The 15,111-nt window shown below is 32.9% G+C and overlaps 1 protein-coding gene across 1 annotated transcript; it reads right to left on the reverse strand.

Moving 5' to 3' along the window:
• Positions 1-1,443: 1,443 nt before the first annotated feature.
• Positions 1,444-7,458, reverse strand: LOC127083037 (ALBINO3-like protein 1, chloroplastic). Its single transcript, XM_051023264.1, has 11 exons — positions 6,891-7,458; positions 6,416-6,526; positions 6,157-6,231; positions 5,505-5,565; positions 5,126-5,199; positions 4,903-5,007; positions 3,637-3,744; positions 2,917-3,020; positions 2,623-2,832; positions 2,210-2,522; positions 1,444-1,830 (listed from the first exon to the last, which is right to left on the reverse strand). The coding sequence occupies exons 1-11, from the start codon at positions 7,239-7,241 to the stop codon at positions 1,747-1,749; spliced, it is 1,596 nt and encodes a 531-aa protein (XP_050879221.1). The 5' UTR covers positions 7,242-7,458; the 3' UTR covers positions 1,444-1,746.
• Between the last annotated feature and the right edge of the window lie 7,653 nt (positions 7,459-15,111).

Here is a 15,111-nt window from a genome sequence, read left to right on the forward strand (position 1 = left end):
ATAACCCAGACCTAGATACCCAACTCTCCACCTGTTGTGGAAGAGCTAGTGGAACCCTCAATGTCAGTTTTAGTCCGTGTCCAGCAACCTTTAACTCTTTCTTCGGACCTCTTTCCTAAAAACAATTAAAACACATATTTTAAAACACAATATAAAATATTCAAATATTAGTCAATTTCAAATATATGTCGTTTATTTACCTCATCAAACCAAAATGGCGAACCACATGATGCTCGTACTTTACCAAAGAGACGTGTCGTACGGCTCTCCTGGATATCCAGTCGGCTCTGCTGCAGATGAAGATGCGTCCTGGCCTAAACTGCGGTCTGGAATCCTACCATTTGCACCTCGTCTTCGAACCACTATAAAAAAAATATTATAACAAAATAATTTTTAAAATAAATAAATAAATAAATTTTTTTAAAAAAACACTGGAACACTTCTTAAAAGAGTTCCGGTGTGGAAAAAAATTGGTTGACTACCGAAACACTTCTTAAAAGAGTTCCGATTTAGTTCATGCAAACCGAAAGTCTTTAAGAAAGAGTTTCAGTATATACTCTTACAAACCGAAAGACTTTCTTAAAGAGTTTCGATTCAATACTACAGCGAATCGGAAGTCTTTGAAAAAGTGTTCCGGTATATGTTTTGTGAACCAGAAGACTTACTCTCAGTGTTCCGATTTACAAGGTCAAAAATGTTCTTCCTGAAGTCTTCAGACGCAAATGAAAAAAAAACTGAGCAATATACCCTATTTATATGAGGGTTGATCTAAAAAATTTAGTTGTAAGATATAGGTACAATTATAGGGGTACGAGGTAAGATTTCCATCTTATGGGTATGTAAGTACCCATACCCGTTACACACTCCTATTAAAAATAAATAGTTCAATTATTAAATATCATATAATTTTATGTTATTAAATACATTAAAAAAAATTAAACAATTTATTATTAAAATAAACAAACACTTACGTTAAAAATTAAATTAACTTAGAATTTCATAATTGAAAAATAAAGATTAGAATTTCATTGAAAATTAAATTATTACACTTATTTTAAAACAAATAATTTTATAAGATAAAACAATTATTTTGGACGAAAGGAGAGTATTTTCTTTTAAATAAGCATCATATGGAACATCACATTCAATTCTAATATTTGTGTTAACCAATTAAAAATTAAAGCCGATGGTGATGGTAACTTAACTTCACGTCAAACATTGGGGCTTAGACAAACTTGCATCATATCTGAAAATTTTATTCCCTCGTAATTAATGCAAGTGAGCGACCAAATATCATGAGAAAATATTATACTGTCCATTCCTTTTGAGAGCAGAAAAAGGAATTATTGAAGCTCTCCGATAACTGTAATCCAGTCACAGCATAGAACTTGCCATCCATCATACGAGGAGAAACCGAAATAGCATCCAAGACGGCAAGCAAACTCCTATGAAGGGTACTGCACTTATTTATTAATTGGTGAAAATTGATGAAAAAATATATTACAAACTCAAACTATGAAGCTGCATATCAGCAATCTAAAATCTAAAACAAACTCAAGCTCTCCCACTCTGGCAATTGTAGAAACCTCAAATCTTGTTCATTGCATCATTTCTATGGCAAAGAACATTTTAACCAGAGACCTCAAACTGCATGGAAGGTCACATTTATAAGCTTTAACATAGCCTATGGATGCCAACTGGGCCGATCAATCTTACTGCGGCTGAATTTCTAACTCTTCTAATCGATCAATCCTTTGCCACACGATCTGGGTCTTCTTCTTGAGGTAGCTTGTTTGTAGTAGCTGTGGTTGTTAGTACTTCTCTCGGTTCCTGTAAAATCGTTACCACCTTTTTTATCATCAACTCAGCTAGCAGTATAATATTGTGCACGATAATTTCAAATACCGTGAAATTTAACTATCAAGTTATCAGAAACCTGAAGCATTTGAAACATAAAACAGCATTTCATGAAGGCTCGTATAAGAGGTAAGCGAAATTGCCAGGTAAACACTGACATCATAGGAGATGTTGCTACAAAAGTTATTCTTGCATGATTACAAGAACGTTATAGTTCCCACTTCCCCCACCATTCTTACATGTTGGGCAATAGAAATAAAAAAGCCTTTTTCTAGCATACATACAAATGAAGCGTTTTATCCTTAACCAAAATATTTGAAAACATTTTCTATATTTATATATGCAGTAATACCTTTTCTAGATTTTTCTCGTTTACTGCATTGAAATTTGCAGAACCTTCGCCATTTTCAGTATCAGATGTAGAGGTAGAATTCTGATTTCCCTCCAAGTCCTTACTTAATGGATTACCATTTACTACTCCAGTTATAGATGGATCCGTATCAGCAGCCACGGATTGGGAATTTTCAACTAAGCCGTTCACAGCTTGATTTTCCCCTTCAATTGTTTGCTCGTGATTAGCTTTAGCTGCTGCTTCTTCAGCTTTCCTTTTTTCTTCTTCTCTCTTTTGTTTCTTCCTTGCCTCTTGTTCCATTAATTGCTTAAATCTACAACCAAAAGAGGAACACAATTACAACAGGTCAAAATAAATCATTAGCATTATGAAATAAGTGTTGCTACTTGCTACCTACAATTATAATTACTAACCTGTCACCAGGTTGTGGTCCCTCTGATGTCAACTTTTCAACTTTTCTAGTTTCTTCAACTTTTGTGGAATTTAGTTTAGATACTGGCTTCTGTGTCTGTATTAGGTCATTTTTCAGATTATCATCTAGAACTTGTCTCAAAGGATTTTTTGCACCTCCTAACTTTATAAGCCATATTTGCTGTAAAGTGCTCAATATATTATTTGTGAACCTGCACAACTTATTAGTATAATATGTAAATATAGATAACATGGTTAAACATACAAGACCATTGGAAGGTTTTACTTATGCTTACCAGTAAAGGCTAAGACCAGAAGGAACTGAAAGAGAAAAATAACCAATCACTAATGGAAGTAACTTGTTTAAGATTTGAGAACTCTTCGTGTTGGGGTTAGTAGCCTGAAAATTGGCATGGAAAATTATGAGTATTTCACAAACAAATGTAAATACAAATTTGCACTTTAATGTGCAGACACCAAAAACAAAAATAGTTTTCTTCAATCCTTGTAGAAGAATGAGTAGGAGTTCCCATGACTGTCATGACATATTAGATAAAAGATAACCCATTTAGAGACTGCCTGGCTATACAAAAAGGACAAGAATCAAAAATCGTACCAACATACTACATTAATTAACAAGCTTGAAAAGCACTCTACTTAAAGCTATAACTAACCATAGCTATAGCTCTTAAGTGCAGTACAACAAAAAAACAATTGTTTACAGTCAACAAGGTTCAGATAGGAAGTCATGTTTTATGAATGAGTCAGTTATGTTTTTATGTGTGGGTGGTCATGGTATGGTACTAATAGGGTGTCTGCAGTATAGGCAGTTATCTGTGTTTGTTGAAAATAGAAACTCCTTGTTAGGAGGAAACCCTGTGTTTGTTAGTGTTGAATTCAAACATTGCCTATAAAGTAGATTATATCAGGCAATAAATCCCCCACTGGTTCATGGACAACATTAGTTTGGAGTTAAGAAGTATCCAATTTTGAATTGTACATGCAACACCAATTACCTGTGATGACTGAATTATTTGAATAGAAATGTATTGAGAGACAACCAGCAAAACAGGCAAGACAAGGTAAGCCAGTGTATCTGGCCATCCAAGGGGAGGCTGGCCATCCTGAAATGTAAAAATTTAAGCAAAAAGCGTTATAACAAACCTCAAATTTAAATCCACCTAGAATATGCCAGAAATTACCAACAACAGTGCGAACAGAAAAATAAAAAATGAGAGAATATGAAAACTTTTCACAATAATTTAGACCAATGAAGATGAATCATGAAGTAACAGGCATCCAATTGAGGGGACTTATTCAAGGAGGAAAGCCAACAAACTTCAATGGGCAACGGACAGCAATTGTTAAATTTTTGTAATTATAAAATAAAAAAGAGAAGGGAAAGGGGCTCAGTTTTTATGCCTTGGTTGGTTGGGAGAGACTAGATTCTCTATCTCCTAGGCAGTTACTACAGGCGGTTACCATCTCCCTCCCTCCCTCCCTCTCTCTCTCTATTCTATTATTGTATTCATATATCCCTTTCTAACTACATCTCTAATGGAAGGACAAATACCAGAGTTTAATTCAATAAATCAAAGGAATCCTTCTATCAAAACTAGTTAATTCTGACCAGATCTACTAAATCAAAATCAAGAAGATATGTCCCACTTGAGAAATAGTGAAACAACTTAACATTCACCGAGTCATTATTGAGAGAAGGTGCATCCTAGTTGGTACCGTTTATATATATGCTCTTGGAATTAGTGGTTGGTCACACATGCCTTTACATACACACTTATCCTACTTTTTCCCATTCTGTAGCTCTAGCCCACACTAGCAGACCAATACAAATAACAGGCCCCAGCTTATAGTTTTTTACATGAGGACTTAAAATGATTATTATGCTCCCAATCAAGAAACATAACTACAAGAAGACTCTAAACACTGTTGCATTTGCCTCAATCAAATGCAAACTCCACAATAAAATCTTTCCCTCTTTGCTACCACCATGCTCCCAAAAGGAACTCCACAAATTCGTAGCAATCTATGAACAAATCCAATGTTCATTGAAAAAGGCAAAAACATCAAAATTAAACAACTGATTCCCGGAAAACATGCAACTAAAAGTTAGAAAATATAAAAAATATGCCTCTTATTGATGAAAAAATCAATAGAGTTCACAATTCTGTTTCATACGATTTCAGTATGAGTAAATGACCTGGTCAGAATGCAAATTTAATAGTCTAACACGTGTAATTTTATTTGCTAGGTGAGATATTTACCACAAAAGGAAAAAGCCAAGAGATACCACTTCCATTTTGCCGTGCTGCAATTGTAGTAGGACCAGAAAGAGAAGGTATCCAAAAGAAACCTTCATTAAGGAGTCCCTTTGTATATTGTTAGACAAAAACATAACATTAGCCATGGAAGATAGAAAGATGTGCATGTCTAAAAAAACAGTATAATAAACTATCAAATATAAAAGCAACATAATAAGCAACATACCTCATCTGCCACATTAGAAAAGGCTCGATATAGCCCGATCCACACTGGTGTTGTTAAGAGAATAGGCAGGAATCCTGGGAAAAATGAAGACTGATTAATAAAAGAATTAGCAAGTACAATATTTAAAAGCATGATTAATGCTTTATACTGGAGTGGATTGATTGCTGCCTCCATCTACCTACCTAAGCTATAATAACCGCTTGCATATCTATGACTAACAATGCTTATAGTTTCATGTAAAACAGAAGAAAAAGTACATGCAAAATTGTGGAAATAACTCAGAAAACAACAAGACTTGTGATATGAAAGCTAAGGAAGGCCACATCCTCAAAAAGCCATAACAACCCTTTTGCAATACTGACAGTTATGTCATGGATACCTGCTAGAGGGTTAATGTTGGCTAATTTATATAACCGAGCAGTTTCAAGTTGAATTCTCTCCTGCAAGAAGACAATATAGAAATCTAGTTAAATTGAAAGAGAAAAATATCATTGGTCAGAGAATGCAGAGTCAAATGCTAACATCATGTTTGGAATCCTCAAAAATAAAAAATAAAAAATGGTCTTCATTTGATCTAGAAATCAAATTTGATGTTTACAATCAAATATTATGTTTGGAACTCATTAAACATGGAATTGTTTTTTTATTGAAAAGGCTACTCAATAAGGGCAAATGGTCAGTCTAAATAATTAAATTAAATCAATTCCCACATATATTAACAAATTCAATAAGATCTATGACAAAAAATCGATGAGATTTTCAAAATCAAATCATTATAAACACAATTTGATTAACAAATGAAACCAAACCCCGGTTCTCAGCATTCCAAATCCAAACATTAACAGCAGTGTTGGCATCATAATTTCATCAAACAATATAGTAGAGCTCATTCAATTACCTAGTCACAGCATATCAAAAAAAAATTGCTTGGTTGTATACCCATGCAAAATATCTCAAAAAGAATACCCAACTGGATTTATAAAACATGTTTTATTATAAAAAATAACACTCATAGAAGCCCTATAAAATACCTGATCCCCGGCATATTGTTTCTGGATAGCCTTTACTTGAGGTTGCAAAGATCGCATAGCCATGGCAGATTCTACCTGAGAATAGTCAGACAAAAATTTATCCAACTAAATCATGTTGAAAACATGAAGAAAATGTCTCTTAACCGTCAAAGAACACGATTTATATCAATAAATTTAGTAGTATCCAAAGAACACGCGACTTATATAGATCATTTTCAGCTTTTCAAAACAAGTGAAGCACGCTCCAAAAACAACAAACCTGCTTTCTTGACAGCGGAAATGTGGCAGCTTTTACAAGAACAGTGAGCATTATAATTGCAAAACCATATGCGTACGGCGCATGCAAAGTAGAAAGTCCATCTTTGAGTACCTGAAAAGAGTAAAATACTTCCCTTCACAATTACTTGACAAAATAGAACCATAAACCAAATATAGCTATGTAATTAACACACAAATAAATCACAAGTCACAATTTCACAACTTATAATAATTTCAGAAAGAGAACTACAAGAAACAGTAGTTTAAACTAGGATGCTTTCGCAAATTGCAACTAGGTTAGGACTTCACAACTCTAATTTCATCTTATACAAACATATAATTTCCTTCTATTCATTGAACTAGGTTAATCGAGTATTTTGATAATTCAAATTCAAATAACGGTTTTGATTTTGCAACCAATAGAATCAAAATAAAATTAAAAAATCAAGTCGAATCGAAGTTTGAGAAACCTATACCATGAGAACCGTCTCCAAATATTTGGTAATTCCAGAAAGCCAATCGTTACTCTGATTAACGGCGGTGGTGGTTACCACCGTATCGGAAGACGAAACAGCAGCATCGGCAATTGTGTAAAGAAAACCCTCCGCTCGGTTAAACAATTCTTTGATAACGAATTCCGCGTCATCCGGTTCAGGTAAAAAACCGGGCTGTAGACCGAACCGGGTAACGGAAAGAGAACCGCGAAGAAACCGTTTGGCGGAACCCGAGAAGGCGTGGGAGTGAGGTCGAAGTGGAAGATGGTTACTCCTCCGGTTCGCAAACGGAGCAGAGAGTATAGTCGGCGTGCAAGGTAACAGAGCCGCCATTAGCTGGCTTCGCAACGAACCGGTTCAATAAAAAACCTATCACCGACCCGGTTCTTCGATACGAGCGTTGTAAGTTGTAACTGTAAGCGGAGTGCAGAGAGTAGCGGAAGAAAGAAGGTACGGAAATGGAGGCGAAGTAATTGCGCATACAATTGTGGTGATATAGTTGGAGGAGGGGTTTGTAAGTTTTTTTTTCTCCGCCTTTGTTGGGTTTTAAAAAATGAAAAGGACCCACTACTATTATTTTTATTTTATTTATCGGTTGATAACATTTTCTAATTTTCTAATTTTCTCTTTCGGTCATCATTTCAAGGGGGTGATATAATAGTAGTATCGTGTTTTCTTTATTCCAGTTTCCACGTGATTATCATTATATCAAGAGTTTAAAATTCTAAATATAGTTTACATGGTAAAACACAATAAGATATTCATGTAACATGAATTTGAATCTATAAATTTTAAATTTTCAATATATAAATTTAGGTTTAGATTTAGAAAATAAAAATAAAAATGTTTAATATTTTAAAGATTTGTTAGATACTAATATATTTTTATTAACATGTTATAATAAATGTACTAGTTAAAAACTTATGCATCCACAAGGAAAAAGATCATTTTTATTTAAATAATTAAAAATAAATAAAGATCAATCATTGCATTACACATTCTTATCTAAAATTGAAATATTTAGTTTTATATATATATATATATATATATATATATATATATATATATATATATATATATATTGTATTATACATTTTTATCTAGAATCAAAGTAAACTTTGTTTGATGACGAATGTCTTTTTGTTCTCCTTAAGTGTTTTGTACAATATATCTGCTGCAAGTATGTTACAGAAAAAAGCATATGCAGTTATTTAATTTTGAGGTACTTTGGCATGAATTTGAAATATAATGTTTTAGTATTGAATTCGAATTTGTAATAACACAATCCTAAGACAAATAAAACATAATCCTAAGACAAAACATAATACTACATCAGAAATCAATTATGACGCGCTGGTAAAAAAAGAATACAAAAATATCAAAATTCTGGTCTCAATTATAAATTACAAACTTATATATTATTTTAATCAATTTTTAGCGTTGATCATGAATATGTAACTAATTTTGTATTTAATGAGAATTTTGATCAGATCAAACGATTTTTTATTATATATTCTATGCATTTTTTGTCTTGATTCTCATAATTGTTTGTTAAATTTGATTGCATATTTATTTGAGATTAATTATTATACACTGTCGATTTACCCTGTCGATTCATCACCATCATCCGTTTGCATTATTTTATAGATTTTTAAAATAAAAATCCAAATTTAATTTAATATTCAATGTCTATGATTAACTGATAATGTAAAATCTTTTTACATTGTCGATGTATTTTAATTAAACTCTATTTAAATTCAAAAGGAAAATTCAAATCCAATAATATAGAATTTGTAATTTATTTAATTTAATTGAGAATTTTTAAAAAAATTGTTCATGAATTTGTGAGAAAAAAATGATGAACGTATCTAAAAAATTGCTTGCATGTGAAAAACAAAACCAGAATTAATATAGGTCGTCCATCACAACTGCCTTTTTTTCATTGCCTTTTGCTGACCGCTTCCACGTGGCGCATCCTGAGCAAGCCAATGCCGGTTGGAGGAGAGCGGGGATCTTGTATAGGATCTCACGCGTAAGCCTATTGCGCTATGTCATCTCATTCGTTGATGTGATCCATTGGTAGTAGGCGCAGTCAAGCTATGTTGATTGGGGCGCTGGCTAGGTTATGGGCCTCATGGGCCAACTACTAAAGCCTTTTTCTTTATTTTCTGCATTATTTTTTTTTGTTTTATGATATTTGTAAATGGGTTTTTGGGCCAACATCCTTACTATTTGCAGTATTATCTTTCTATCTTGCACCCTCTATTTGATTATTCTTATTATAATTATTTAAATTTGATTTTAATAATTAAAATAAATAATAATAATAATAATGAATAATACATTAGAAATTATTTATTCCATATCAAGGTTTTTTTATTCATTTACTATTAGTTTTATTTGTTTATCTATTATTTTAAATTAAATAAATAAACAAATACTAATACTTAATTAATTAATTAATTAATTAATTAATTTTCAAAAAATACATCAAAATTCTTGGTCCAGCGTCGAGTGGGCTTTTTCAACACCAAGTAACCTTTTTAAATCCGATTAATTTCATTTTAATGTCGATTCGAATCTTTTCTTAACAAACACGAAAGAAGAGTACTCTTAGAGTCTCGCATTCCTTGAATCTTGGAACGGTCGATCCTGAGGCATATGTTTTAGGCTAGACATTTATTCTTTCTTTCGTTTCTAAAAACATTTAATATAAATTTGGATAAAAAAGGACCATTGAAGTCTAGCATTCCAATGGAACCCTTGAACAATCAATTTCGAAGCACACATCTCGTTCTTATCGAGCGTTCGTTATCCATCAAACATATTTCATAAATACCTTAAATGAAAAATTATCGTTGGAGTCTAGCATTGCAATTAAACCCAGAATAATTGGTTCTGAGACCCACGTCTCGTTCTCACCGAGCATTCGTTATTCGCCTAAAAAACACTCAACACATCAAACTTATTTTCTCGCCCCCGTGCGATCGAAAGTATTTTACAAAATAAGATTACTTAGTTTGTCCTAACGCGTATGCAAACTAAACTTAAGCCACCCCCGCGAGTGTACAAGTCAATGTTTAACCGTTAGAATGCGATCTAAACACTTGTTTAATAAAACAAACTAACCCACAAAATGTAGCCTTCTACCCCTAACTACGAAGATTTGAGTTCTTCATTGTACCTGAGGATACACGTAGGAGCGAGACCCGAAATCTCGTCAAGCACCTTAATAAAAACCTTTTTGCAACCCCTTTTATTTTCCTTTTTCACTTTTATTCATTCGAAGAAAATAATTAACATAAGTTAACATTTAGTCACAAGTTTAACTAAAAGTTTCCCATTAAGTACAACGGACGAACGTGAGGGGTGCTAATACATTTCCCCTGTATAATCGAATTTCGAACCCAAATTTGGTTGCGACGAACATCTTCTTTTTTCTCTTAAGGGTTTTATCGATATTTTCCTTTTTGTTCTTTAGAATAAATAAAGTTCGATGGTGACTCTGGTCGATATCATTTCCCGCGAGCGTGTGAATGCCTTTGCGAAGGATTATATTTTTCAATATGCGAAAGATGGAGAATCTACTAGGGATCATGTTCATGGCAAGAGAGTCAAGCCTAATTTAGTTGATTTTACGATAAATGATGGCTTTGCTTATTTGTTTCCTTTATGTTGTATATGAAATTTACTTATTTTGTTTGTCTAACATGAAGAGTCCTCCTAGAGTAGACCTTTTCGTAGATCTTGTTATAAGATGGCTAGTTTATCGCATAACATTGATTCATGAAGGGTTCGTGACTCTAGGAACCACTCTAAGAACCAAATTTTTTATTTTGGTGGTTACGTAGTGTTAGTCCACGAGGATCACTCCTTGTGTGCCTAACACGAAGATCCCGCCCATAATAGACCTTTTCGTCACTCTCATCATAAAACAGCTAGCATGTTGCAGGACGTTGATATGATTAAGGTCCATGACTATGAGAACCTTATCCATCAATATAAAAACAATCATGTGAGCAGTTTATAGGCAAAAAGCCTAAAATTATATGTTCTAGGGAAATCTACCTATTAGGTTTTTCTGACATTACTCATGTTACCATGGATCCTAACCATACATGCATTTCATTCTCCTTGCATATCAAAACAACAACAAAAATCATGCATTCATGCATATCATTCCACAACAAAAAATTTACACATATTCTACCCTTTTGTCCAGTGAAGCTGACGTCTCGACATTGTTACGAAACTCGCAACAACTACAAGTTGATGCTTGAGCAAGTAGAAGCCAACCTTGAAACCATGATGCTTGAGACCATGTTGAGCATGGCCCAAAAGGATAGAAATAATAAAATCAATGTTGAAGCCTGAAAAGTCAATGAACAGATTGGCTCATTATTAGTTCGCATCCTTGGGGTAACTAATCTTGAATCTGGATTTGTTCATTCTTATGGGGTTCTTATCCCTCATCCTGTTGGAATACCCATGGTTAATTTAGGAGATCAAAACTACCTGAATGCATTTGCCCAACACATATCTATGTATGATGACAAAGATCCTTATGATGCATTCTTTATGCCACAACAGGCAAGCCCTACTATTAAAACTCTGTCGGACCCTGCTGTGGAAATATTCAAGTCCTTGTTGTAACGTCCAAACTTGTAATTAGAGTATTTTATTTATTTTATTCGTGTGATTATGGATTATATTGAACTTGGTTATTATTGGAGCGTATGTGTAATTTGATAATTTATTAATTATCGAGGATCTGAGATTTGAGAGCAGATGAGATAAAAATATTTAAATTATTATAGATAATTAGGAAGATTGATTATTTTGCAATAAGATAAAATAATATAAAATAAATAATACTTGTTAAATAATTATTTAACTTAAATATTTATGTGATTTAAATAATTATTTAATTAAATAAATAGGAGAATGGTTCATTTTGTGATTAGTGGAAAGTAAGAGGTGAAAGGAGAGAGATTTAATTTTAATTAGGCAAAAAATCTGAATTTGAGAAGTTAACTCATATAAATACTAAAAGGTAGTGGGAAACTAGGTTTTTATAATTTTCTAGGATATGGGAAAAGAGGCAAAATAATCTAGAAGATTTTTGGGAAAAGGAGCAGAATTTAAGATGATGAAATCAAGAAGTTACTAGAATCACCAACTTTGTTGCAAATCTAAGATAAGGGGAAAGGGGAATTGTTTACTCTTGGGTGAATTTAGGCTTGCAGGATAGTGAGGGTTCCTTACCCTCTTATCAGCACCTTAGGGGTTAATATAAGTTTTCCCTTATTCTTTTTCCTTTTTGATTTTTGTTGAATTGGAATGTTGGTACGTGTTACTCTGGGACTCTAATTGGAGGATTTGGGATAAAACTCTCAAGGTTTCTCTATTTGTATTGAATATCTTGTGAGATGTGTTAGGGTCGTTTGAGTTCTCATTTGAGTATATTGAGACCTCTCTTATTATTATTTTTTCCCAAACCTTTTCTATATCGACCGATTTGACATTTTTTCAAATAAGTGATTTTGAACCCCTGTGTTTTTTTCCCTAAAACTTTTTCTGAATCCATTAATTTTGGAATTTTTCCCAGATTACAGAAAACCTTCATTTTAAGTTATTTTATGAAAATTCACTTTTTGGCAAAAACTTTAAATTGGAAAAGTTATTTTTTTGAAAATCGGATTTTTGGAAAATACTCAAAAAAATCTGAACTTAAAAAAACCAAAATATGTTCAATTTGGAGAAAAATCGCATATAGACTTAGAAAGGGATTGACCGCCTTATTTCAGGCATATCTTGAGTTTCGGGACTCGGATTAAGGCGCGGTTCAAAGTGTTGGAAAATTGATGCGATTTATGTATTTTAAAGTATATAGATTGGGTCTACGGGCGCTACAACAATAGCAGTTTATTGGTTTTTATACTGTAGGCGTAGTCAATTTCAGTCATGCGCTAGTCATCATGGTTCAGACATAATTGGAGTTTCATAAGTCCTTTTGGGATGCGGTCAGTTGATCTAGAAATAGGGTTTAATGATAATTTCAACTGGAATTTTTCATCAATTTCTCATAAGTATACAACTTTTTACGCTATTTTGAAGTCAGACAAAACATTATGCCCGATGCGAGTACCCGTCTTTGTTGTTTGATTAAACTAAATTGATTGGTGAATTAAGTCCTGGAATAAAAATTATATTCTTAAAATAGACTCTCGAAGATTTTCAGAACATATTTGTTTGTTTGATTCCGACTCTGTTTTATATTTTAAATAATTATTCGAATATGATGTGTGACTAGTAGGAAGCATGATTTTGGGGTTGTTTGATGAGTTTGTGAGGATTTTGAGAATTATAAAATTAAGACATTTTGATCTCCATGAGTAATTTTAGAAATTGAGGAAATTGCTTTATAAAGTTATCACTCGTGAACTTTTAATCATTTTTAAGGTTTTGAGAATTTTAAGAAAAATATGAGTTTTTGAGTGTTCTTTTATAAAATATAAATTTTTGAGAAATTATGAGTCTTCGAGACTTTTTGAGTTCTTTGAGCATTTTAATGGGGTGAGAATTTTAGGTAGTAACATAATTTTACCTTTTGAGAATAAATAATTAAAATTGCTTTGAAAACATATTTCTGAGTATAGTAATCCATAGAGTGATTACAGTTATGGTCTTGATTGGTGTTTTAAGTATAGTAATCCAGAGAGAGATTACAGTGATGGTCTTGACTGGAGTTTTGAGTTTAGTAATCCAGATAGGGGTTATAGTGAGGTTTGTGATTGATAACTTATAGGTTCAAGAGTTGAACCTTTTTGAGAATGTATTGAGATTTGTTTTTTTTTTTGTGATTTTATGATGTTTCATGTTTGTGTTGTGCATAATCATGCATTCATGTATTTCAGAGATCGGTATGACTTTGGTCCAGTGATGACCTGGTTCAGAGAGGAACTATTGTGGTCGCACATCCAAAAATGGACATGGTTTAGAGAGGAACCAGAGATATGGGAATATTAATAACATATCTCTGATCCCAATGATTTTGGTACCACATGCATTTTGAGAAGAAGTTGGTGGCATTGCATTGCATTTGCATTATTATCTGTTTGATTGTGTTATGAGTATGATTGAGAATATCTTATGCTTTTTTATTACTATCATGTATTGTTGAATTTCATCGTTAACAATTGTTAGAAGTATTATCATCCCTTGTTTGTTATTGCGGCGTCTGTGCTCCTCGGGAGTACATGTAATCAAGTACAGGAGTAGCCGTTGAGTTAGAAGATGGCACGAATGCCTTATTTAGATTTTATCATTGGGTCTTAGAGGAGTATTTATGATATGTAGCATTGGGGATGATATGTCTTCTGTTATTTGTGTTATGCCTTTTTATGTTAGAGTTTGTTGTTGAGACCTTATATCGAACTCTTTTATTTTCCGCTACTTACTTTTACATGACTATTTGGTATTTGAGGTTTTTATGTTATGGTGAAGCATACGTGACACTCTAATATGTGAATTTCATTTGAGTTATTTTATTAAATGTCGATTCAGGGATTAGGGTGTTACACCTGGAGGTAGAACAGAAATACAATATTTGTGTCCATAACAACAAGGCTTTAAGGGGGTAGAACAGAAATACAACAACTATTAAAACTTTTGGATGATAAGAATTATGTGTCTTGATACCGAACATGTGAAGCTGGAGTAACCGCTTGAGATATATTTTAGACTTATCTTGATTCCATAAAGTTGTTCAAGATGTTTCCTAATATACTCATCATTGATTCAACCTATAAGACTGACAAGTACAAACTTCCACTGTTGTAAATTGTTGGTGTTACCTCTACCGAGAAGACTGATTCTGTCGGGTTTGCATTTCTGAAGAGAGAAAAAGAAGAAAATGTTACTTTGGCTTTATAAGTGTGTCGGAAAAGGTTGAAGGATAAAGAAGACACGATGAAAGTCATTGTCACCGACCACGATACCACATTGTTGAATTCGGTTGCAAAGGTTTTTCCTACTTCATACGCATTACTTTGTAGGTATGATATCACAAAGAATGTGAGAAGTCGAGTTAAACCCGTGGTAGGGACCCAACAAATTAAGGGTGAATATGAAATAATTGTCAAAGCTAACGTGATAGTGGAAAGAATAATGGATGCATGAAATGTTATAATAAATTATTCTA

This window comes from Lathyrus oleraceus, chromosome 5, assembly GCF_024323335.1.
Source record: "Lathyrus oleraceus cultivar Zhongwan6 chromosome 5, CAAS_Psat_ZW6_1.0, whole genome shotgun sequence".
Classification (NCBI taxonomy): domain Eukaryota; kingdom Viridiplantae; phylum Streptophyta; class Magnoliopsida; order Fabales; family Fabaceae; genus Lathyrus; species Lathyrus oleraceus.